We start from the raw sequence: 23,067 nt of genomic DNA, 5'->3' as shown, positions 1-23,067 counted from the left end.
AGGGTCTATTGCCTATCGATATTCGGTTATCTCTTGGAAGTCATCGCAGTTGTGTAGAATTAGGGTACATGACATCGCTTCACGGGACAAAACTAACATGGGAAACGCGGTGTTTTCTATATTAGCAACTCTCGTGGAAACATGCCATGTAGGTCTTATGTGGAACCAATCGAAATCGCACCCAGTCGAATCGAATCGCGTCATTCGCTATCGCTTATCCATCGTCATCTAACCCTTTGTACCATATCAATGTTTTGGTACGATTGAACTACTCGCATCCGCTATCAATGCCTTGTCTACATCCAAGTCACTTCAATTCAAAACTCGGTCTAGCGTTCTACCGCTTGGACCGAGGGATCGAAATTCTATCTGTGTCTTATCGGCGCACGTGACACCGCCTCACGAAACAGAGGTAATATGGGTAAAACATGGTGGATACGCCGCTGGTACTTCCTATATATAAGTGTTTTAATCATATTAACAAAATTTCGTGGGAAAATGCCACGTGGGGCTCGATGTAAATGATTTTTCCGTACTGTTAAAGAAAACCGATTTTTATAAAATTTTGTTAAAACCGTTGGACAAGTGAAATCTCCTTACAACATGGAGAAAACATCGAATCAGTTTAGCTCCGTGCCCAAAGGAAGTTTCATAAGTTCAGTTTTTCCTTAAAAACTTTTGCAATGACAAAAAAAGAAATATTCCCGAAGACGATGGTTCGAAAATCGAGTTTCAGCTCGAACTCACGTTGTAGGAAAATTTTCTTAAAACTTATTTTGCCGCCGAATTCTTTTAAAATGTATAACTCGAAAATCTGTTATCAAAATAACAAAAAAAAAGAACCCTCCCCATAGTGTTGGTGTGGACATCGATGCAGTTAGCACCGCGCCATGAGGGGATTTTCCTAAATATCTTCAAAGATTAATCGATTATCGGTAAGTTTAAAAAGTTATAGAATCGCTTTCGTGTGTGTCATCGCTTTTGGTTATTCGAATCGTATCTTCTCACCGCTCTTGCTCATCGAATCTTAAGCGATCGCTCGCTCATCTAGACGCTTTTAATCGCTACTCTCATTCGCATCAACTCTTACGACCCTACTAATGGATTAATTTCGAGACGAAATTTCCTAAAGTAGGGGAGACTGTAACAACCCGCACCTTCGTGCGTTGTTACTACTCGATACACTCGTTACACCTAGCACCAGAGATTCGGATCATAATGTAACTATATCAGATATATCGCAAAATCGAAATATAATCGAATAATTATGCGTATTCTATCGCTATTACAAACCTATTTTCAATAAATTATAACACTCACGATGATGTTGAGTGAGGACTTAATCTACCCTCCTCGATAACCGTGAGGTGTCAAACGTAAACAAGCAACGCTAACAAAGACTATCGGGTGAGTACCATGTCTCCAGCCATCGTGACGATGACGGCAACACGAGCAAGTAGTGCCCTGATAATCATTGTGGCTCATCACATCGAAGAACGCACTCGAAGGCACGCGTAACTCGATCATCACACCGAATATTGGATATATAGATGCGTATATGCGACCTTTTTATGAGTAATTATGATAAATAATCAAATAATAATATAAATATACAAAAATATGGCCCAAATAGTCGAAAACGCACCAAAAAAGAGGACTAAAGGCTTCCGTACGGACGGGCCAGCCAAACGGATGGGCCAGTCGATCGGACGGGCCAACCGATCGGCTGGGCCGCCCGATCGAACGGGCCAGCCGATCGGCTGGGCCGTCCAATCGGACAGGCCAACCGATCGGCTGGGCCGGCCGACCGAACGGGCCAGCCGATCCGGCCTGCCTTTCCTCCTTTTCTCTCCTTCCTTGCCTATAAATACTCCCTCTTCACCCCCAAACACTTGTTGTTGCTGCTGCTACTCGACCAAGACGTTCCAGCCCCTTAATCTTCCGATTTCTCGCAATTCTTGTAAGTTTTTAACCCAAATCTTGTACTTCCTTGATCTATATGCATTCTTTCATCTTCCCACCTTTCAAATCTCAACTTTTAACCGTGAAATCATCGGATTTGGAGTGTTCTAGGGTGATGTCACCATGGAGTTCTTCAAGAGTGATGCCATCCCATGAAGAACAACTCAGATCCGAATGGTTTCCATACGATTTTACATAAATCTCGTCTAAATCCATGATTTCTAACCAAGAAGTTACAGATTTGAGATGTTCTAGAGTGATGTCATCATGAAGTTCTTATGAACTTCAAGTGTTGGCCTCATTCCACCAAGAACAACTCAGATCTAAGAACTTCCGCAAGAATAATCAAGGTTTTCACATCAGATCTATACTTAAAACGATAGAATCAGAGCTTATACCGACCTTCTACTCATTCTTAGTGTTGTGTTGGTCGAAGATCTGATTCTTAACGATAAGACGACCACTTTCGGGTTAAAACGGAAAAACCGCCAAGAACGACCAGTTCTGATGAAACGGGGTGATTCCCGACCGTTAGAACAGGTCGGAATTGATGGGATTTCAGTTGTTCAACGCGTCACAACAAAGTCTCGACCAAAACCACCGAAAAACACGCGAAATCGCCGAAAACAGCTGGACAGGCTGGCCGATTGAGCGGCCCAGTCGACCGAGCGGCCCAGCCGATCGGCTGGACCAGCCGATCGAACGGCCCACTCGATCGATCGGTCCATCCGAATGGGCCAGTTCAATCCAATCTTCGTCCAATTTCATGTAATTTGATACCGTTTAACTCGTAACCCAATACTCATGTAATTAGTCTGAAATCAGGACATTCTTAGGCACCATCCTGTCAATCCAACCGAATACGCACTGTGAGTATACTTGACCCTTTTTATCGAACTTTGGGTGTAACATATGTTCCTTATAAATCGAACTTATCAAACGAATGATTCAAATTGCTAATCTATCACTTGCGAATAACTGTTTGCATAGATATACGTGATGCTAGTTGCATGTATGCTAGGACTTATACTCGTGACGTCCCACCTAAACTAGTATAGTACTATTGCGCCCGACGGGGTCTAGTTATGCCATCGAAGAGTCGAGTATCGAGGACTTAGCTGGTAGTATCAGTTTTGTGAGTATATATGTCGTGTATTACGTTTATGCATATGGAAATTCGCAGCACTTTTAATCTATTATACTATTACATATCAAACCTGTATACTCGCCAATACTTTGTATTGACAATATTTTAACGTATGTTGTAGGATTAGTCGAAGCCTACATCAAATCAAGCTAGGAAGTCTAGAAACTCACCTAAATTCTAGGTTGACGGATTTGAATTGTTCGAGAGGACCAGAAATCTGTGATAACTTATGTGATTGTATTGTTTGTTAGTATGGGATGACAAATGTAATGAATATTATCGCAATATAGTTGTTATGGATTCTCTTGAGCAATCTGATTCGCCTAGTGCCGCGCCCTGATGATTCCGCCATCGGTTGGGGTGTGACACTTGCCCCACCATTATCACTGATGCACAAACATTGAAAAACCACCATCACAACTGCCCTGTTTTGTTGGTGCACTACGTCTGTCGACTACATCTTACATCGAGTCTTAGAGTTGTATAGGTTAGATATGGCACGAAATCATAGAAACATGAGATTGTATAGGTTCGCTTTTGTGTCATCATCTAGGTTCGCTTATGTGTTCATTGGTCATAGGTCCGCTTATATGTCAAGTGATATAGGTTCGCTTATACGGACATGAACGTATAAGCGAAACTTGTTGGCCTATATAAGGGGTATTTTCAAGCAAACCTAGACATATAGTCAGAGGTGTATTCTTCCGGCAAGCCACGAAGTGCTGCCGAAGTGCTGTCAGAGTCTGTAAACGCTATAAAGATCAATACAACAGCAATTATAAGTGAATCGGGCTGAAATCGCACCAAATCATTAGTTTCCGCCTCTTGATTTGGATAGGAATTCTTCTGATCGACTCAAACAGGGCCGAATACGATCCTACAAGTGGTATCAGAGCTCAGGAGGAGGAATTCTTGCCATTTCAGCTGCATTTCATCTGTTTTTCTACACTTTCTTCAATATTTCAAATTTTTTCACGGTAAAACCAGCTCAATTTCACACATTGCACTCGGAATCATGTATTAGTAAACCCTTGAAAATTTCAGATTTAAAATCGACCTAGAAAGTAGGATTTTTGGGGTTTCGCTTATTCGAGCACGTTCAAAAAGTGACATCAGCAAATAGGTCCGCTCCGAATTACCTGACAGGTCCGCTCCAAAGACACTTTTTGTTGTAGTTCCGCTCGAGAGGTCCGCTCATAGGGACTTGATTGTTGAAGGTTCGCTCTAGAGGTTCGCTTTTAGGAACATATTTGTTGTAGGTCCGCTCCAAATTCACTTGAGGGTCCGCTCGTGTGACATTTAGAAGGTCCGCTTATTTGACAACTTGTAGTTCCGCTCGTAAGACACTAAAAGGGTCCGCACCAAGAACACTTAAAGGTTCCGCTTATTGTGACATTGGAGATTCGCTCGTGTGAACACTTTAAGTCTCGCTCATCTGAACAACTTGAAGGTTTCACTTTTCTGAACAAGTTGAGTTTCGTTCCAAGGATCAATTTGCCTAAGCTTGAAAATTTGTGAACTTGTAAACTTTGAACAATGGACAACGAATTTTATAATGCCTTTGCTAGCCTAACAACAATCACTCAGAATACGTTACTTGAAAATGAAATCGGAACGTCTCAGAAGCCACCTAAACTCATGGATATTGATGATTATAATGCATGGTCTGAACGGTTTGGAAATTGGGTTGAAGCATATCATTTGGATGCGTGGGAACACACTGAGAACCATATGTTAGACCCACAACAAATGGTGTGCAATTAACAATTCGAGAAATGAGTACGGAAGATAAAAAGAAATATCGAGATGAAAAATTGATGGTGAGTCTGCTTCAGCAAGTGATAAAGGAAGATATCTTGATATTGCTTCAACATGATGGAACAACTTATTCAATTTGGACAGAATTGGAAGCAAAATTTGTTGGAAGTGATGATATGCTTAAAAACAAAATGTCTCTCATGAAGAAAGAGTTTGATTTGTTTCGTGGTTTAAAATCTGAAAACACCAAGCAAATAATTGATAGATATTGTAACTTGGTGAGAAATATGACAAAACTTGGAATTAAGAAAGATACTGACCAATTGATTGAAAAACTTGCAGATGCGCTACCACATGAAACATGGGGAATGTTTCTGATGATGTGAGATCCAACAGAAAAGATTACAAAAATATGACACTGGGAGATTTCATCAAACACCTGGAAGCTCAAGAGATGGAGCAAAGGAAGATTGCCAGGATGAAGAATTACGATGGAGAACAGGATATCAGCTTGTACTACAAGAGTGGTGCTACTGGATCAACAAATCATTCTTCGAAAATCGAAACTGCTTTCAGTGTTAAAGATTCTCCTGAAAAGAAATCATCCCAGGGATCAAGCAGCACAAGATTTTCATCATTCGATCCAAACATTTCTGCAACAAAGAATGGAAGAAAACTTCAATGTAACATTGTATTAAATCTTGAAAGTGATCAAGATTATTCTGAAGAAGTTGCCAAGAATCAAATGTCTTTGTTGGGAATGGTCTTAGAATCTTATAGTTGTTTTGTAGCCGGAAAGATCGGTAATCCAATGCTCACGAAAGAGGATTACGATCAAATTGATGCGGATGAGATGGAATTAATGGACACAAAATGGTGCATGGCTAGTGTGATGAGACGAGCTGAAAAGTTTAAACAAATTACGGGAAGAGATGATTTCCGTGATGCAAATATTTCAGCTTTAGGCTTTGATAAATCTAAAGTTACGTGTTTTCGTTGCAGGGAAAAGGGGCATTTCAAGAGGGAGTGCAAAAATCGAGAAGCTACTGGTGCCCAGAATCCTTTTGGAAACAACGATTATCACAAAAAGGCAATTTATCATCAAGTCACACCACCAGCACAGCATCAGGCACAAAATGTTCACGGGAGAGATGTGATTGATAGTTCAAAAAGAGCATGTCTAAGCAAATATGAAAATTTTTCATGGGATAAATATATTCCAACAAACAGCAAAGTGTGTTTGGCAGAACAAGATGATGAAAAGTTGGCTGAAGGTTTTTGTTGGGACGATTTTTGCCCAGATCAAGATCTCATGGCCAAAGAGATGTTCAAAAACACTTCAAATGTTAATGCTTTCATTGCAAATGCTTACGATCTGAAATGTGCTGAAAAATGTAGGAAAGTCATGGAAGCTGCTGAAGCAAGACGGAGAAAGCTTGAAGAAGAGGAAGAAAGATTAAAAGCTGAAGCTGAAGCTGAGAAAAAGAGAAGAGTTGAATTTTTACGATCAAACAGAATAGTCAAAGAGGTTCCTGAATTTGAAGTTAAAGTTGATGCAGAACGTGTCAAAGTTCCTGAAAAGTGCATGAATTGTGATTCTTTAATCAAGCAGAACAATGAGTTGCTGCATAATATAAACAGCTTGAAAGAATCCTATGATACAATGAACAGAGAAATCAACAAGTATACTGATTCGAGTGGTGAACAAGCTGTGGCAATGAATACACTGAAGATAGCGTACCTGAGATAGCTTGATGATGCCAATTTTCATATAAAGAAATGTGCTGATATGGAGTTGGAGTTAGCAACGCAAAAGATAGAAACTGAGAAAGTTAAAAAATTATTACAAAGTTACTCATGTTCTATTTTTGTTGTTGACAGGATTTATCCGGTTGTGGAGAATTTGAAGACGTTTGGAGAAGAGAAGACGTCCGAAGAAAAGAAATCTGTGACTAAAGACGAAGAAAAAGTGAAAACTTCTGGTAAGAAATCAAGTGTGGTCTACAATAGATGTCCGCCCCCGGTCGAAAATGGATATTCACCTCGAAATCCAAATTCCGAGAGAGTCGAAAAAGCAATAAACTTAGAATGGGAGTCTGGGCCATCAGATAACTTGCCATAAAATATTGATGTCACATACACGTCATCCGACACTGATCATGAGTCAAAGTTGATAAAAAGTGTGGTCGATCAGGTGTTAGATAAAGATGACAGTGAGGAGTCAAACATGGAGTCCAAACCCGAGTCAAAGTCTGAGTTTGATGCGTCAAAGCCAACAATCAAAAAGGACAAACAGGTTTATGACAAACAATTTTTGCTATCAAAATCTAATTTGAATGATGAATCATTCAAAGTGGCTTATACTTTGAAAGATTCTGACAAATTATATTCTGATGATGCTTTTCCAATAAGAAGTGTCAGATTTGAAATGATTCAAAAGGTTTTCAAAATCACAGAAATTAATATTTCTGAAATAAAAGATTTAAATCTTATCGGAAAACCTAAACAATACACTTCAAGAGATCAACAAAGAATTAACAAGAAAATGGGTTACAATTGTGGTTATAGTTTCCAAAAGAAACCAAACCATAATCGTAATTTCAAAAAGAAAGGATTAGGTTTTGTACCACCGAAAAACTATAAAAATGAAAAAATGTATAAACCAAAAACTATGTTTGTTTCAGGGAAAACGTCAGAGGCTGAGAAAGAACAATCGTTCAGAAAGCAGACAAATCAAGATTTCCTTGCCAAGAAGCAAGAAGAGTTGAAGAAGAATGATTTTCCAAAGAAGATTGAAAAGAGAACCTGTTTTCAGTGCAAGACTGTTGGTCATGTTGCTAGGAATTGTCCAAAGACATTCAAACCAAAACAGAAAGTCTCTGGTAAACTGAAAGAGAAAGTCGTCGAGAAAACTGAACTGTCAACCCGGAAGTTTACTGGCTTTGAAAATTCAACTTTTGAGAAAGGAGAATGTTCAAAGAGTGCTTTGAAAAGAAAAGAAAATGTGCCAAATCAAAAATGGGTTGTGAAAGATTCAGGTAACAATTCTGGTGATGAATCTGATTCCATAAAGTCAGAGGAGCCACGTGTTGAGAAAAAGGTTGAAAGAAAAGTTCCAACTATGAACGATGAAAATTTTCCACCGTTGCGTGCTAAAAATTTTATGAAGAAAGTTGGAAAGGTAGAAATTTCAAATCAATTTTATTCTGACAAGAAGAAATTTGATGTTGAGAAGACTTTCAACGGAAATGTGAAACGTATTTTTGGCAAAATGGTCAATGGTAAGGCCAAAGGTGTTAAAGAATTTTATGCTGCCAAAAGAGGGATTCACAAGTCCGTTAAAAGTAAAGATGAAGAAAATGCCGTTACACCCAAGGAAGGTCAGGCTTGGGTGGATATATTTTTCAAAGAATAAAAACCTGACTTCCCGGAGATCCCAAGTTGGTAATTGTGGATCATGAATCGGCATCATTCTTTATTATGTTTGTATAATGTGTTTGAGAAGTTATTGCAGGACTTGCCGGAACTCCCAGGTTTGTAAGCGAGGAGTAGGAATCGGCATCTTGAGAATTCAACCAACAGATGGGAATTGGTTGAAAAACAGGTTTGAAGAGTTGTTTGTGCATATCTGCATATGGTAAATCAAGGACATTAATTTGTACTTGAATTTTTCCTACAAGTGGTTGAAAGACAATATGATGAACCACATCCCCGAATTTGTTATTGACAAATCTACAAGTGGTAAAATCAACAAAACTTATTTCCCGGAAAAACCATTCTGATTAAAACAAACTTAAGTGTTTTGAAATCATTATGGGAAAACAGTTTGTTGTGAGGGGGAGTTCTGACTGTTTAAGTCAAACGGATGGAGAATTAAGGCGATTCGATATCAGTTGTCATGTTCTGTACAGTTTGTTTTCGATTTCTTTAAATGTTTTTGAATTTTAGGGGGAGTAAAAAATTTTCAGAAAATCCAAAAACATCAGAAAATTTGAAAAAGACAAAAACATGATAAAACTGAAAAATGAGTTTTTGTTGCATAAAAGAGGAAATGATAGTACATCAGTAGACTATTACGACATGCTAAAGAAATGTAAAGTCAAAATGTGATAAACGATCTTACTGTGGATGTGTCAGTAGGTTTTCGCACATTTAGTAAACTGAAACGAGATATAAACCTAAAATCAAACTTGCTTATTCTGTGGGTTAACAAAACTGCTTGGATATATAGGTAACCCCTGAAATCTTGTTTGAAAGGTCCCTGAGATACTAGGTCTTTATACTCAGTGATATCTGGGGTATTATCCGGGGACTTCTGCTGTATGGAAATACTGACCTAGTCCCCGGATAATGCTTTCTGCAAAAAGTTTTGAAATATAAGCTCGCCCTCAGCAAGCTGATGAAACAATAAAAATGATAGTCACTGCTGTTATAATTAAAAGATCCTCTAAAGGGGACACACCAAAAGTCGAAGCCGTCATCTCTCTGGGTATACAGAAGTATCGACCTGAGCTCTCACGGCCCTCGCACATAACCCCTTTACAGATATCATCTGTGGTATACTCACCTGTAAGACTGAATATTGGGATCTGGATACGGGAGTATATTCAAGTAGTGGGACACACGGATAAGTTTAGGTATCTAAGATACTAATTGCGTATCTCGAAACAGTTGAAATCTGTGTGAAAATTTAAGAGGACAAACATACTGACAATCTAGGTAAATTGTTTAGAGCTTAAAATGCAATCTAGCATAACGGTGTTGGTGATATGTCTCTAAAACTGATATGATCCTCTTGCACAAACTCACAAAAATATTGTTTGTAAATATTTCATTTCTGCATTGTTTCGTATTTTTGCAAGTGGTGTTAGTTACTTTCTTTCAAAAAATTCAAAAAGATTTTCGACAACTGGTGTTGAGAAGCTGATTTTCGAAATTCTAAGTGCTAAACTTGAAGAACAGATTTGGGTGAGTGCATGTGAAAATGATAAGAGCTAGGAAAAGATCCTGAATGCAAAATTATTACTGTAGTTTACCTACATAGTTTCTAAATTGTTGAAAAGATTTAATCTTTGAAGAAACTTATGTGTGGGAAGAGATTGTGCAGGTAAATGTGTGCCAGGTGATGATCTTGTGCTGAAATAGAGCCAAGTAACGATCTTGGTATGAATCTTGAAGCTGTGAATTCCAGACTACGATCTCAGCAGATTGAGAGGGGGAGTCTGAAGACACCGTGTCAACATCTGAGAGAGAGAAGTTTGTTGATGATGAAAATAGAGTTTGCGGATTCTTGAAATGACAAATACTTCAGAGGAAGATTGAAGACTGATAAAGACTGTAGGTTGACAATCGAAGACTCCGTCAACATCCGAGGGGGAGTTTGTTGGTGCACTACGTCTGTCGACTATGTCTTACATCGGGTCTTAGATTTGTATAGGTTAGATATGGCACGAAATCCTAGAAACATGAGATTGTATAGGTTCGCTTTTGTGTCATCATCTAGGTTCGCTTATGTGTTCATTGGTCATAGGTCCGCTTATATGTCAAGTGATATAGGTTCGCTTATACGGACATGAACGTATAAGCGAAACTTGTTGGCCTATATAAGGGGTATTTTCAAGCGAACCTAGACATATAGTCAGAGGTGTATTCTTTCGGCAAGCCATGAAGTGCTGCCGAAGTGCTGTCAGAGTCTGTAAACGCTATAAAGATCAATACAACAGCAATTATAAGTGAATCCGGCTGAAATCGCACCAAATCATTAGTTTCCGCCTCTTGATTTGGATAGGAATTCTTCTGATCGACTCAAACAGGGCCGAATACGATCCTACATGTTTCTTCCCATATTTCAAAGAATTAACAACCACCATCACAACCACCCCATCTCCTTAAATCCCCGGTTCAGAAGATGGTGATAATGGTGATACCAGATCTGATTTCAATTTCTATTTCAGATCTGACGATGATCTGATTCTTCAACCCCAGGCCCCTTAGTTGGTTTCAAAACAAGACTAGTGGCATGTTCAGGGATCCCATAAACGAAATCAACACCGTAAAATGACACATCAAAACTAATCGATTGCGGGCCGAAAGTTCGAGAGTCTGTGTGACTTCTAAACCTTCTTCCCACTCACCAGAATCACCATCAATTACCCCTTTAGTGTACCTCTGTAATCACAGTTTCTTGCTTTCAAACTCAGACACAACAACATTTGGCACTTGAAACCATTTCTTGGGTGGGTTATAAACTGGATATTCGTCAATCTTGAACCGCAAGATCCCATCTTGATAGACGGATAACGAAAGAATGAGTGGGTTTGATTGGAAACCTGTTGAATTTAGATTTGGGTGTTGTTCAAATCTGTTGGGGGTTATGAGTTTTGCAACAAAATCTTCGTCGTTGATTGTTACATCGATGGCGATGAGGTTGCAGTGTTGGTGTTTTCTGGATCTAGCTCTTTTGCGGAAAGGGGTTTGGTTACAATTTCTGAATTCTTCTTTTTTCCATGAAGAAACATGGGAGAAGAGGATGAAGAAGAATATGAGGAGATGATAGTAGGACAACAATGGATTTCATGGTGATTGGACAGGGGGAGTGATCATAGGGGTTTTGGAAGATTGAAATGCATAGATTTTGGGGGTAGATAAGACGAGGCTTGGTGGGTGGGGGTGAAGCACAATTAGAGAGAGAAAGGGGATCTGATGCATTTATTTATGAAATACCATTTTTTCCCTTACCTTAAATAAACCTAATTGAGTAATTTAACTCAGTTTGGTGTAAAAGACTTAAAGTGATATAAAACATGTCTTTTTTTGGACATAAAATGGAATTAAAACTTTTAAAGGGCACGTTTCAAAATTCAGATAATACATAAAGAACAAAAGTGAAATTTACTCTTAAATATATGTCAAATAACATAAAGTTAATTAATATTTATAACAAAATACGTGAAAATGATATTTATTATTCTTTAATATGATTGGCATAGAAGTTATGTTTTATTTTCTTTGAAGTAAAACTCGGTTCGAGTTGACCTATTAGATCCGATTTTGGCCGAGATTGACTGTGTTTGATCGATTCTGAGTAATTAGATGTAGTTGAAGAAAGTCGTCTCGGCAACCTACGTTGTATCAACTACTCGGGAAGTACTCAGCCTTGGAGATCTTGTTTTACAATCATCTCTTGCAAATCTTGCCTAATTAACTTATCCCAAGTCAATAAAGACCTTTTATACTCATTCTCCCCTCCCACAACGAGGTTTCCACTGCTTTTTGTTAATAATAAATAATGATAATCGAAACCTTGATATCTATTCTATGGGGGCTCAAAACCGAACCGCGCTATGCACATCAGCAACTTCATATGTTGAAAGTTATATAATCATAAATAATGACACGTGTCGAAAATAAGTATTTTTGGTGAAATATCAATTGTGAACGTTAGTTCATAAAATTAATTATTTTCTCTTTTTAACAAATATTTAATCTTTATATTTTCTTTTTTAACAAATATTTTAGTTTTTTATAAGTTTAATTCTTCTTTTATTTTAACTATTATTTATTTACTTTATTATAATTAAAGCTAACTTTTAAGTTTAGATATGTTTACTTAATTTGGTTGCTTGCTTATTTTTACCGTCATTTAGATTAAAACATATATAATCTATATTAATTCATCAATATACCAGGTAACAAATTTAATATATTATATTTTACTTTATTATAGTTAAAGCTAACTTTCAACTTTAGACATGTTTATTTAACCATGTTGATTGTTTTTTACAGTCGTTTAAATTAAAGTTTGCATGGTCCAGAATAACCTATTGATATGTCATTTAACAAATACATCATCTCCAGCACCGCTTCGTGAAGCGCGAGCTCCAATAATACTAGCTAGATAACATAACATGTTTAAAAAGATAAAAAAAATTAATAATAATAAAAAAAATTGTCATACGTATAATATTTCTTGTAAACAAATTCTCCGGCTGATAAGTACTCCCAAAGAAACAAACACCCCCAACTCCGCAACCGATCTAGTCCCAAACTGAAATCCCAAACCACAATGGAGCCTGACGTCAGCATCGACACCAGTTCCATGATCCGGATCGCGGTCATCCCAGTCGGAGAAATCCACCTCCACCTCTTCCGCAAATACGCCGGAATGCTCGCTCGCCACCACAACATCGAACTCTCTACTATCACTTCCTTCTACACCGAACACCAGAAATCTCCCTTCACTAATCAGCCCTGGGATTCCGGCAGCCTCCGCTTCAAGTTTATTGTAGGAGGATCTCCGCCCAGTCCCTGGGAGGATTTCCAATCCAATCGGAAAATTCATGCGGTTATCGGCATCTGTCATTGTCCTTCTGCTCCTGATCTTGATACTGTTGTTGAGCAGTTTGCTGTTGCTTGTAAAGGATACTCTTCTTCTGTTGTTCAACGCTGTTTCGCTTTCTCTCCTGCAGATTCACAGGTTGTGTTTCTGATTTTCCTCAATGTTTAGGGTTTACTTGTTAGCTTTGTTTATGCGATTAGATAGTGTTGTTGAAAGCCACACAAGTTGCGACTCTTTTTAATGTGGAGGAGTTGCTGACTTTTGAACATTGTTTTAAAATCCGGTTTTTATACCGTACCGGATTTGGCTCAAAAACGGTTTAACCGGGTGTATCAGGCGGTTCGTTCAACCGGGTGTACCGGGCGGTTTAACTGGTTTTACCGGATGGTTCAACTGGTACAACCGGTCGGTTTGAACCGGTTTTTAAAAAATTGCTTTTGAATGTTTATTGATCTTCGTTTGTGTATTTGAGAAATGGAAAGAAAATAAAGTTGAAAAGATTAGTGAAGTAACATCTGGAGCTAGGTTAGTGATCATGTTTCATAATTTATTGTACAAGTAAGTGTCAGGAGACTCATTTTCAGATTTTCTTCGGTTGTGCAACTTTGTATCATATTCTATATGATGCTACAAGTCTACAACTGAAGAGCAGAAGGCATGTGGCATTGGTTGGTTACATGCAACTTCCTGTAGGATTGATTGGTGTGAAGAGTGAAATGTGTATCTGTTTATTTGCATACACATAGTCGCATATATGTTGTGATTTTTATTTGCATTGTTGTGAATTTTCTTTACTCCATGTGCATCAAATTGCAGAACGTTAACATAGAATTTAATCAACACTTCATTTTTCTTTTCTTGCTCCAGACCTTCTGTAACACAAAACCTAGAGAAAATCTTTCTTTGTGCCATAACCCAATGTCTGCAAATGGTAGAAGTTGTAGCTTGAAACGCTGATTGCTAAGGTTTATATAAATTTGATCTTGTTTCAATTTGGTTCAAAGGTTTTTATTGATTTGTGATCAATAAGTTAGCGTAAAATGCTGGTATATTTTCCCTTAAAAATATTCCTAGAATCCTAGTTACATGGCTTACAAGTGTTCATGTTATCTTATATTGCAGCTAGCGGATGGGAAGGACAGAGGAAATAAGTTAGCTTTGTTTCCTCCTGCTGACCAGCGGACTCAAGAAATTCACTTGCAAACAATGATGCAAGACATTGCTGCTTCACTTCTAATGGAATTTGAAAAGTGGGTTCTTCAAGCAGAATCTGGTGGGACTATTTTAAAGACACCTTTAGATTCTCAAGCCAGTCTCAGCTCAGAGGAGGTTTATGTCTTAGGTGTCCTGTTATAAATAATTGCTAAATTCTTAGTTTCGAGTGCATGCTTTGAGAATTATAACTTTACCAACTTGATCAATTGTTTCAGGTGATTAAAGCAAAAAAGAGGAGACTTGGCAGAGCACAGAAAACAATTGGAGATTATTGTTTACTAGCTGGATCACCTGTTGATGCCAATAATCATTATTCTACCGCTTTAGAACTTGCCAGGTTGACTGGGGACTATTTTTGGTTTGCTGGCGCAATGGAAGGTGGCGTTTGTGCCTTGTTGGTAAGCATATGAAAGGATTTACTTATTAAAGATATATCATAAATAATGTGTTAGCTTTTGGTATTCAGATCTCTTTATTATTCATGCTGTTACTGTAGATTTACTTTACATTTGTGTATAATGTTTCAAATATATGGTTTTCTTTTTTGAATTTAAGAACTTAAATTGATTTATTATATGATATTCATCTATCCTGATGTTGAGTAACATTTTGTTTGTTGTATTTATGTGCGCTATAAGATGGATAAAGCAGTTCATAAGGACCCAGTTATAGAGGAGGAGGTCAAGTATCGTTACAATAGCGTCATTGTGCATTACAGGAAGTCATTTATACAAGACAATGCTCAGAGGTAGACCCTTACAAATTATACACACTGGTAACATCTTTAACATATGCACATGAAATAAAACTCCCTTGATAACACAAGTAAATTTAACACCAATTTGGATTGTTCTATACTTCCATATACTCTATATATACACACACACACACACACTCTCTCTCTATATATATATATAGTGTACTGTACAATTGGCCTTAACGTACGATGCGTACGCAATTTTGAGTTCCGCATGTTATAATCCACCAAACGAAAACCCGAATGTTATAAATTATAAACCCGCATGTTATAAAAACATAAACCCGCATATTCCAAATGCTTCCAGTTTGTGATCCTCCGAGTTTGTGATCCTTCCGAGTTCGTGCGACATGCGTGTTTTATGTTTTCAACATGTGGATTTCGTTTTTGAGGTTTAGAACATGCGGAATTCTCATCGCGTACGCATCGTACGTTAAGGCCAATTGTACGTTAACTAACCCCTATATATAGAGAGAAAGTGTACTGTACAATTGGCCTTAACGTACGATGTGTACACGATTTTGAGTTCCGCATGTTATCATCCACTAATAAAAACATAAACCCGCATGTTATAAATTATAAACCCGCATTTAATAAAAACATAAACCCGCATGTTCCAAGTGCTTCCAGTTTGTGATCCTCCGAGTTTGTGATCCTTCCGGGTTAGGGATCCTTCCGAGTTTGTGCGACATGCTTGTTTTATGTTTTCAACATGCGGGATGTATGGGTTTCAACATGCGGATTTCGTTTTTGAGGTTTATAACGTGCGGAATTCTCATCGCGTACGCATCGTACGTTAAGGTCAATTGTACGTTGACTAACCCCTATATATATGTATATATATATATATATATATATATTTGAATTAGTTGAGCTGGAGTAACCTATGGCTTCGCCTTTGTCCTGAAAGTTTGTAGTGTTTTAAGAAACTTTATGTTAGTAAGATGTTTAAATTCAGATGGGGAGTTTGTTACAGTTCTATGATTTCAGGATCTTGTTAGCACATCCTGATGAAGCTTTTCATGAATGTATGCAGGGTCTCACCCCTCAGCTTTGAATTGGAAGCTACTCTGAAGTTAGCAAGATTTCTTTGCAGGTATATTTTCAAAACTTCTTGTTTGTTATCATGCCTGCTGTAGGTTTTGTTTCGTGACTGCTGTGATATGCTTATTGTTTTCATTTATGTGGGGACATCCAACTCAGTTTGGCATGATAGTGTAAATTTATCATATTTGACATAGGGTATACGAGGTTTTCTTCATTAAGAGGCAGATTTATTCATTTTGCAAACTGTGTCATTTCAAAGTTATTGTTTATCTTTTTTTTTTTTTTTTTCTTGTTTCTTTGTTGGTTTTCTTTTTTCGGACTTCATCTACCCCTCATTGCTTCATTACTCTTTGATACCTACTTTAGTGTTTCTTTTTCTACTGTCTTTCTTAAATTATGGTTACGCGTTTTGGTATATCAACCTACTTTTTTTTGTGTTTCAGACGTGAGCTGGCTAAGGACGTAGTGGACCTTTTGACTGCTGCTGCAGATGGAGCGAAAGCTTTAATTGATGCAAGTGATAGACTGATATTATACATTGAGATAGCCCGTTTATATGGAACTCTTGGTTATCACAGGAAAGCTGCCTTTTTCTCCAGGCAGGTGGCTCAGTTATATTTGCAACAGGAAAACAATTTGGCTGCTATTAGTGCCATGCAAGTGCTGGCTCTAACTACAAAAGCATATCGTGTTCAAAGTAGAGCTTCCATTCCCAAACATGCTGTTTTCAATGTGAGTTTTTCATTCATATTTGTTCATACTCTCTTCATATGATGTATAATTAAAAACCAAAAGAATATTAATTAGGTAATTATATTCTGATTCTTGTTTTCATACAAGGATGTTGGGTCATCAATTGCTGATGGTGGAAAGATGCATCATCACTTGGTAGTTTCTCTATTTGAGTCGCAATGGAGCACCTTGCAGATGGTTGTACTAAAGGAGATACTTCTCTCTGCTGTTCGTGCTGGAGATCCGCTTGCTGCATGGAGTGCAGCGGCACGTCTACTAAGATCTTACTATCCTCTAATAACACCTTCAGGTCAAAATGGGCTTGCAAGTGCGCTCAATAATTCAGCTGAACGACTTCCTTCTGGAACTCATTGTGCTGATCCTGCTTTACCTTTCGTGAGGTAACTTTGCATTCAATGAATATCATTGTTCTTCAGTTATAGGTATTGGTTGCTAAATATCATTTTTGATTATTAGGTTGCATTCACTTCCTCTGCATCCATCACAGATGGACATTATAAAAAGAAATTCTGCTAGAGAGGATTGGTGGGCCGGATCAGCTCCTTCTGGGCCTTTTATATATACGCCATTCAGCAAAGGAGATTCAACCAACAACAGTAAGCAAGAACTTGTTTGGGTCGTTGGAGAACCCGTTCAAGTGTTGGTGGAATTAGCAAACCCTTGTGGATTTGACTTATTGGTTAATAGCATATATCTTTCTGTGCATTCTGGAAATTTCGATGCTTTTCCAATCAGTGTTACTCTCCCCCCTAATTCCTCTAAAGTGATCAGTTTATCCGGAATTCCAACTAAAGTGGGCCCCGTGAATATCCCCGGATGCCTTGTTCATTGTTTTGGTGTAATTACTGAGCATTTCTTTAAGGATGTTGATAATTTGCTTCTAGGAGCTGCACAAGGGCTTGTTATTTCTGATCCTTTCCGGTGCTGTGGGTCCGGAAAGCTGAAAACGACAGCTGTACCAAGCATTACAGTTGTATCTTCACTGCCATTGTTGGTTTCACACATTGTTGGTGGTGATGGTGCTGTTATATTGTATGAAGGAGAGATTCGTGAGCTTTGGATTAGTGTGGCCAATGCTGGCACAGTGGCGGTTGAGCAGGCACATATATCGTTGTCAGGGAAAAATCAAGATTCCGTCATATCCATTGGCTATGATGCATTAAAATCTGCTCTTCCATTAAAGCCTGGTGCTGAAGTAACCATACCGGTCACTTTGAAAGCTTGGCAGCTTGGCTTGGTGGATCATGATGCCATTGCTAGTAAGAGCACATTTGTTAACGTGACAAGGCCGCTAAAGGATGCAAGCAGCCCAATGTTATTAATCCATTATGCAGGTAATTATTACTACTTTTAGTATTATGTTTTCTTCACAAGACTAACAATAGAAATGGCAATATGAGAATGGGTTGGATAACATGTCAAAACAGGCCGAGTTGGGTTGACTGGTAACACTTTTTTGCCCTTGATTAATTTTTTTAATAAATAATGGATGCATTAGTTATGATTACAAAAGCAATATTATTACAATACCAATATAAATTTACGAGTAAAATGAGTTGGAGGGGTTGTCTACATCAAAAACACAAATTAGGTGGCCCATTTGGTCCGTTCTCTTTTTAGCTAAATTTTCTATCTGAGAATGTCTCGTTTGGCATTTTAAACTACTGAAATTGACCTATTCCTAAGTGGTCGATTATTGGCACATCTCACAAATGAAGCGATGAAATTTCTTTTAATCGTTAGTTTATTTTAATTATTTTGACCTTTTAGTATATATACTGTTAGTTAACTTGAGTGGGATTATACTTTTGTTGTTAACTTGTATAGTGGCTGAGTTACATGATTTCGGTGATCCAACCTTAAAAAAGGGAGTAGTAAATCCATTGAAATTGTAACAAGTTAAATAAAGGATAGAATAGCTAAAATTTATCTACTTTTGTCAGAGCATTTGAAATTTAATTTGTCTGCATTAGATTCCTACTATACCTATTCGGGTTAGATAGTAGGTCAATCAAACCGGTACAAGCCAAAACAGTTTGGCATGGCTGGTCCTGAAGGTGGGGCGGGAGGACCACCGGCCAGGGCCCGATATTTTGAAGGGCACGTTATTTTTCAAAAAACTTTGATATATGTAAAAATAAATAAATAATAAGATATACCCATACAACACCAACATAGGCCCACTTACAAAACTATTTTTATGGTTTAGATTAGTTATTAGCCCATTGGCATTAGGTTTAGACCTTTAGTGAGCCCAATACCCAATTTCTTAAGGCCAGGGCACGTTTTTTCGAGCTCGAACATGGTACATGAATTATCAAGGACGGCCCTGCAGTTCGGGTTTGGTTGATTAGGAACAATTTTGTTCAATTATTATTTTTAATAAATAAATAGTGAGTGACAGATGTGATTACTAAGTGATCCGATGTCTTAAATAAAACAGTATAGAAGATTTATGCTTTCAGATCTAACTAAAGATGACTTTTGTCCTGTTTTTCATGTTAAACCAGGTTGACCTGTATTTCTTTAGCATCTAGTTAAGCTGTTAAAGATGGAACGATCAGTAGTTGACATTTATAGTATTTACCCCTGCTACTTGTCGTGTCAGGTCCTGCAGAGAACCAAGGAGAGCTGACAGAAAGTGTTAGCGTTGTGCCACCTGGACGGCGCCTTGTGACTCCCTTAAACGTGTGTGTTTTACAGGGCTTATCTTTTGTTAAAGCTCGCTTGCTATCAATGGAAATTCCTGCTCACGTGGGAGAGATTTCAAATAATTCATCGGATAATGATTCTGCTGATAGGTTGGTGAAAATTGATCCCTATAGAGGAAGCTGGGGCCTAAGATTTCTTGAACTTGAGTTATCTAATCCAACAGACGTTGTGTTTGAGGTCGGTGTCTCCGTCCAGCTCGAGAGTGACGAAACTTCTTCAGAATTTGATTACCCCAAAACAAGAATAGACAGAGATTACAGTGCGAGAGTACTAATACCACTGGAGCACTTTAAACTACCCGTTCTTGACGGTTCTTTTCTTGCAAGCAATTCACTGTCAAACGGGGATGGTAAAACCTCGGAGAAGAAGAAGAAAGCGGAACTCAACGCTTATATAAGGAAGCTGATTTCAAAGATTAAAGTTAGGTGGGTGTCGGGGCGAAACAGTTCTGGGGAGTTGCATATTAAGGATGCCACACAAGCAGCCCTTCAGACATCAATCATGGATGTTTTACTGCCAGATCCTTTGACCTTTAGTTTCCGGCTTGTTAAAGAAGTAAATTCTAAGGATGGCGGTGATGTGCTGGCACATGACATGACACCCATGGAGGTTTTGGTCCGGAATAACACCAAGGATTCTATTAGTATGAATCTTAGCATTACTTGCAGAGACGTAGCCGGTGAAAACTGCATTGAAGGCACCAATTCTGCTGTACTATGGTCTGGTAAGATTATTAACTACAAGGTGTTTATGGTTCGGTGTGAAACCATGAAATCAGTATCGATTTGGTTTTGCGGCCGGTTTTATAGAACTTTTTTGGTTGGTCGGTTTAAGCAATTTTCAAACTGTACATACTATTTGGTTTATGGTTTATTCTCAAAATGGGTCGGAAAACACCAAATATGACCTATGATTTTGGGCTATTTAACTTTTTTATATTTTACTTGTGGTTTTAATTATTTAAAGATTTGTAATACACATGATTGGGCTTTGCTTAACAATATAGTGCATGGAATCGATCTTCTAAGTTGGAACAATATCGCTTCTTTATTTTGATCGACTTTTATGTTAAATTTGTATTAATTATAAACCTAATAAGCCCAAACCGTGAAACCAAACCCTTAGTAACGAAATAACGTTTTAGTTTGGTTTAAATTTTCAACGGTTTTGTTTTGGTTTACAAAGGTCAAAATCTTACCAACAGGTTGACCTAAAAACTGTAAAAAAAAAGGGACCTTGAACACCGCTGTTATTAGCTTGGTTAAAAACGATTTATCTTTTTTCTTTTTTGGAATTGTGTTAGGTGCTTTAAGTGGCATGAAGGTGGATGTTCCTCCTCTTGAAGAGATCAAACATTCGTTTTGTTTGTATTTCTTAGTCCCGGGTGAGTACACATTATTGGCTGCTGCAGTTATAGATGATCCTAACGAAATTATGAGGGCTCGTGCACCGTCTTCTTCACCTGATGAGCCAATCTTTTGTCGAGGGCCGCCTTATCATGTTCGCGTAAATGGTACTCTCTAAGTCTTCATGTTGCATACAAAGGGTCGACATCTCTCCCACATATATTTTATATATAAAAACACGTATGCATCCATATATATATGTGTATGCGAGTATCTCACCTGAGTATGTGCATTTGTTTGTAATGTGTTGTAACATTTTGAACTTTTTTTATCACTCGTAATCGTATCAATCAAAACCCTGTGTGTATGTGAGGACTTTTTACTGTTACTGATACTTTAAGAGTTACATTGTTAGTCTGGTATGATATTTTATACCCTATTTATGGGCCTAAAAAGACTGCTAGTTACTATTGTTGGTGATTTTTGTAAGTTTTGGTTCAGTATGTTGCTCAGTGTTGATGGATAAAGTCTAGGTGGTTAAATCAGCCCATTCACATCAAAATTCTTCAATTTGGATTTTATGTAAGATTATTCTTATTTGGATTTTATGTAAGATTATTATTTTAATTGTTTAGTTATGCCTGATAGGTTAAATTTACAAGGTTCAAAATGTTGGGTCTTAAGAGATTACACATATTGAAAAGAGTTTAATCTTGAGCTTTCACATTTCTTTAACTTGAAAAGAGTTTAATCTTGAGCTTTCACATTTCTTTTCCTAAGCGCCACAAGGGTTGGGATTCGATTTAAACATAATCGTTGTTGACTGTCATATAAGCGTCTTCGATGTAAAAATAAGACAATTTCATCTTCCATTTGTTTTTGACAATGTTGTTGACTGTCATATAAGCGTCTTCGAGACCTGTTTGCTTTTTTTTTGGGTTTAATGACGAGCTAAAACATAATTTATATCTTTTTGTTTTGTGTGCATTTCAGTTTCTTTTATGTTACTCATACATATATTAAAAATAAATATGAATCTTGGACTCTTAGTCTTGGTTACAGTCTTATCTCAAACTTGTCAATTCCTCTCTCAACAAAGTTACGGGGTTAGGTCGTGACTCAAACTAGAACTGGACTTAAACTTGACTCAACCAACCTTCTATGGTCCTGTCCTTGGTCTTTATTTTCTTTAAAGCCTGTTTTTAGTCTAGTGCGTTTCTAGACAAGTTTTATGTGCACGTATTAGACCGAACGTTGTCTAGTCTTAAGAGTCTGTTAGGCAAGACACGATCTATTACTAAAATTCATTATAAATCTCTTAGGCCGAACAGGGTCTTACGTTTCAAACAGCTAAACGACCACATATAACTAGCCCAAACCGAAACATACCAGCTCTCATAAGTTCAATTGTTGATCTCCTAATTCCTTTTTTTTGTGTTCATGTCCATAAGCAATCCCATTTTGACTGATCTAAATAAGAATGGCAAAGAATACAGTGTATATCCCCTCATCTTTTTTCATTCCCCAAATTTAGGCAGATGTTTTGTCACATTTCACTAGACAAGACCCACTTCTGTCCAAAGTGATCACACAACTATACATGTATTGTATGCACATATGATTGTACAAGTATAAGAAGCATGGAATCAAGAAAAATGTATTACAATCATGTTTGTCTTGTATGATTGCACATCAAAGTCATTCAAGTAACCGAGCAATGACATGATCTCTCATTAATAAAAGACAACACCACCTCATCAAATACAATGGTTCATACCTCTACCTCATCCCCCAACCCACCCCTTATGTGGGGTCTTTTGCATGATTCACTCACTAATTGGGATTCTTGGTTAGTCATGACTAATGAGCCTTGTTCACTCTTTGTTTGGTGGATCCCAATAATTTGTTTTCTTTTGATGGGAAATGTAGAAAGTTATCAAGTGGTATTGTGGTCCAAGGATGTGAACTATCATAAGTGCAAGTGTGGTCCTAGGAACAAAAGCCTATTTTTGTGGCCAAAGAACAAGGAAAA

At 37.7% G+C, this 23,067-nt stretch overlaps 1 protein-coding gene across 1 annotated transcript; it reads left to right on the top strand.

Moving 5' to 3' along the window:
* Positions 1 to 12,853: 12,853 nt before the first annotated feature.
* Positions 12,854 to 21,524, top strand: LOC110915725 (trafficking protein particle complex II-specific subunit 120 homolog). Its single transcript, XM_022160461.2, has 10 exons — positions 12,854 to 13,343; positions 14,328 to 14,534; positions 14,636 to 14,818; positions 15,059 to 15,168; positions 16,214 to 16,273; positions 16,668 to 16,956; positions 17,065 to 17,357; positions 17,434 to 18,311; positions 19,586 to 20,413; positions 20,993 to 21,524. Exons 1-10 carry the CDS (start codon positions 12,933 to 12,935, stop codon positions 21,211 to 21,213), a joined length of 3,480 nt encoding a protein of 1,159 aa, XP_022016153.1. The 5' UTR covers positions 12,854 to 12,932; the 3' UTR covers positions 21,214 to 21,524.
* The last annotated feature ends 1,543 nt before the right edge of the window (positions 21,525 to 23,067 follow it).

The sequence above is a fragment of the Helianthus annuus genome, chromosome 16 (genome assembly GCF_002127325.2).
Source record: "Helianthus annuus cultivar XRQ/B chromosome 16, HanXRQr2.0-SUNRISE, whole genome shotgun sequence".
NCBI classification, from domain to species: Eukaryota; Viridiplantae; Streptophyta; class Magnoliopsida; order Asterales; family Asteraceae; genus Helianthus; species Helianthus annuus.
This window is presented reverse-complemented; position numbering and strand designations above follow the sequence as displayed.

Excerpts from the sequence above, each read along its gene's own strand:
- LOC110915725 (XM_022160461.2), top strand. The coding sequence starts at position 12,933 with ATGGAGCCTGACGTCAGCATCGACACCAGTTCCATGATCCGGATCGCG. Across the intron at positions 13,344-14,327 it reads TCTCTCCTGCAGATTCACAG|CTAGCGGATGGGAAGGACAG; the intron begins GTTGTGTTTCTG and ends CTTATATTGCAG. Across the intron at positions 20,414-20,992 it reads TTCTGCTGTACTATGGTCTG|GTGCTTTAAGTGGCATGAAG; the intron begins GTAAGATTATTA and ends GAATTGTGTTAG.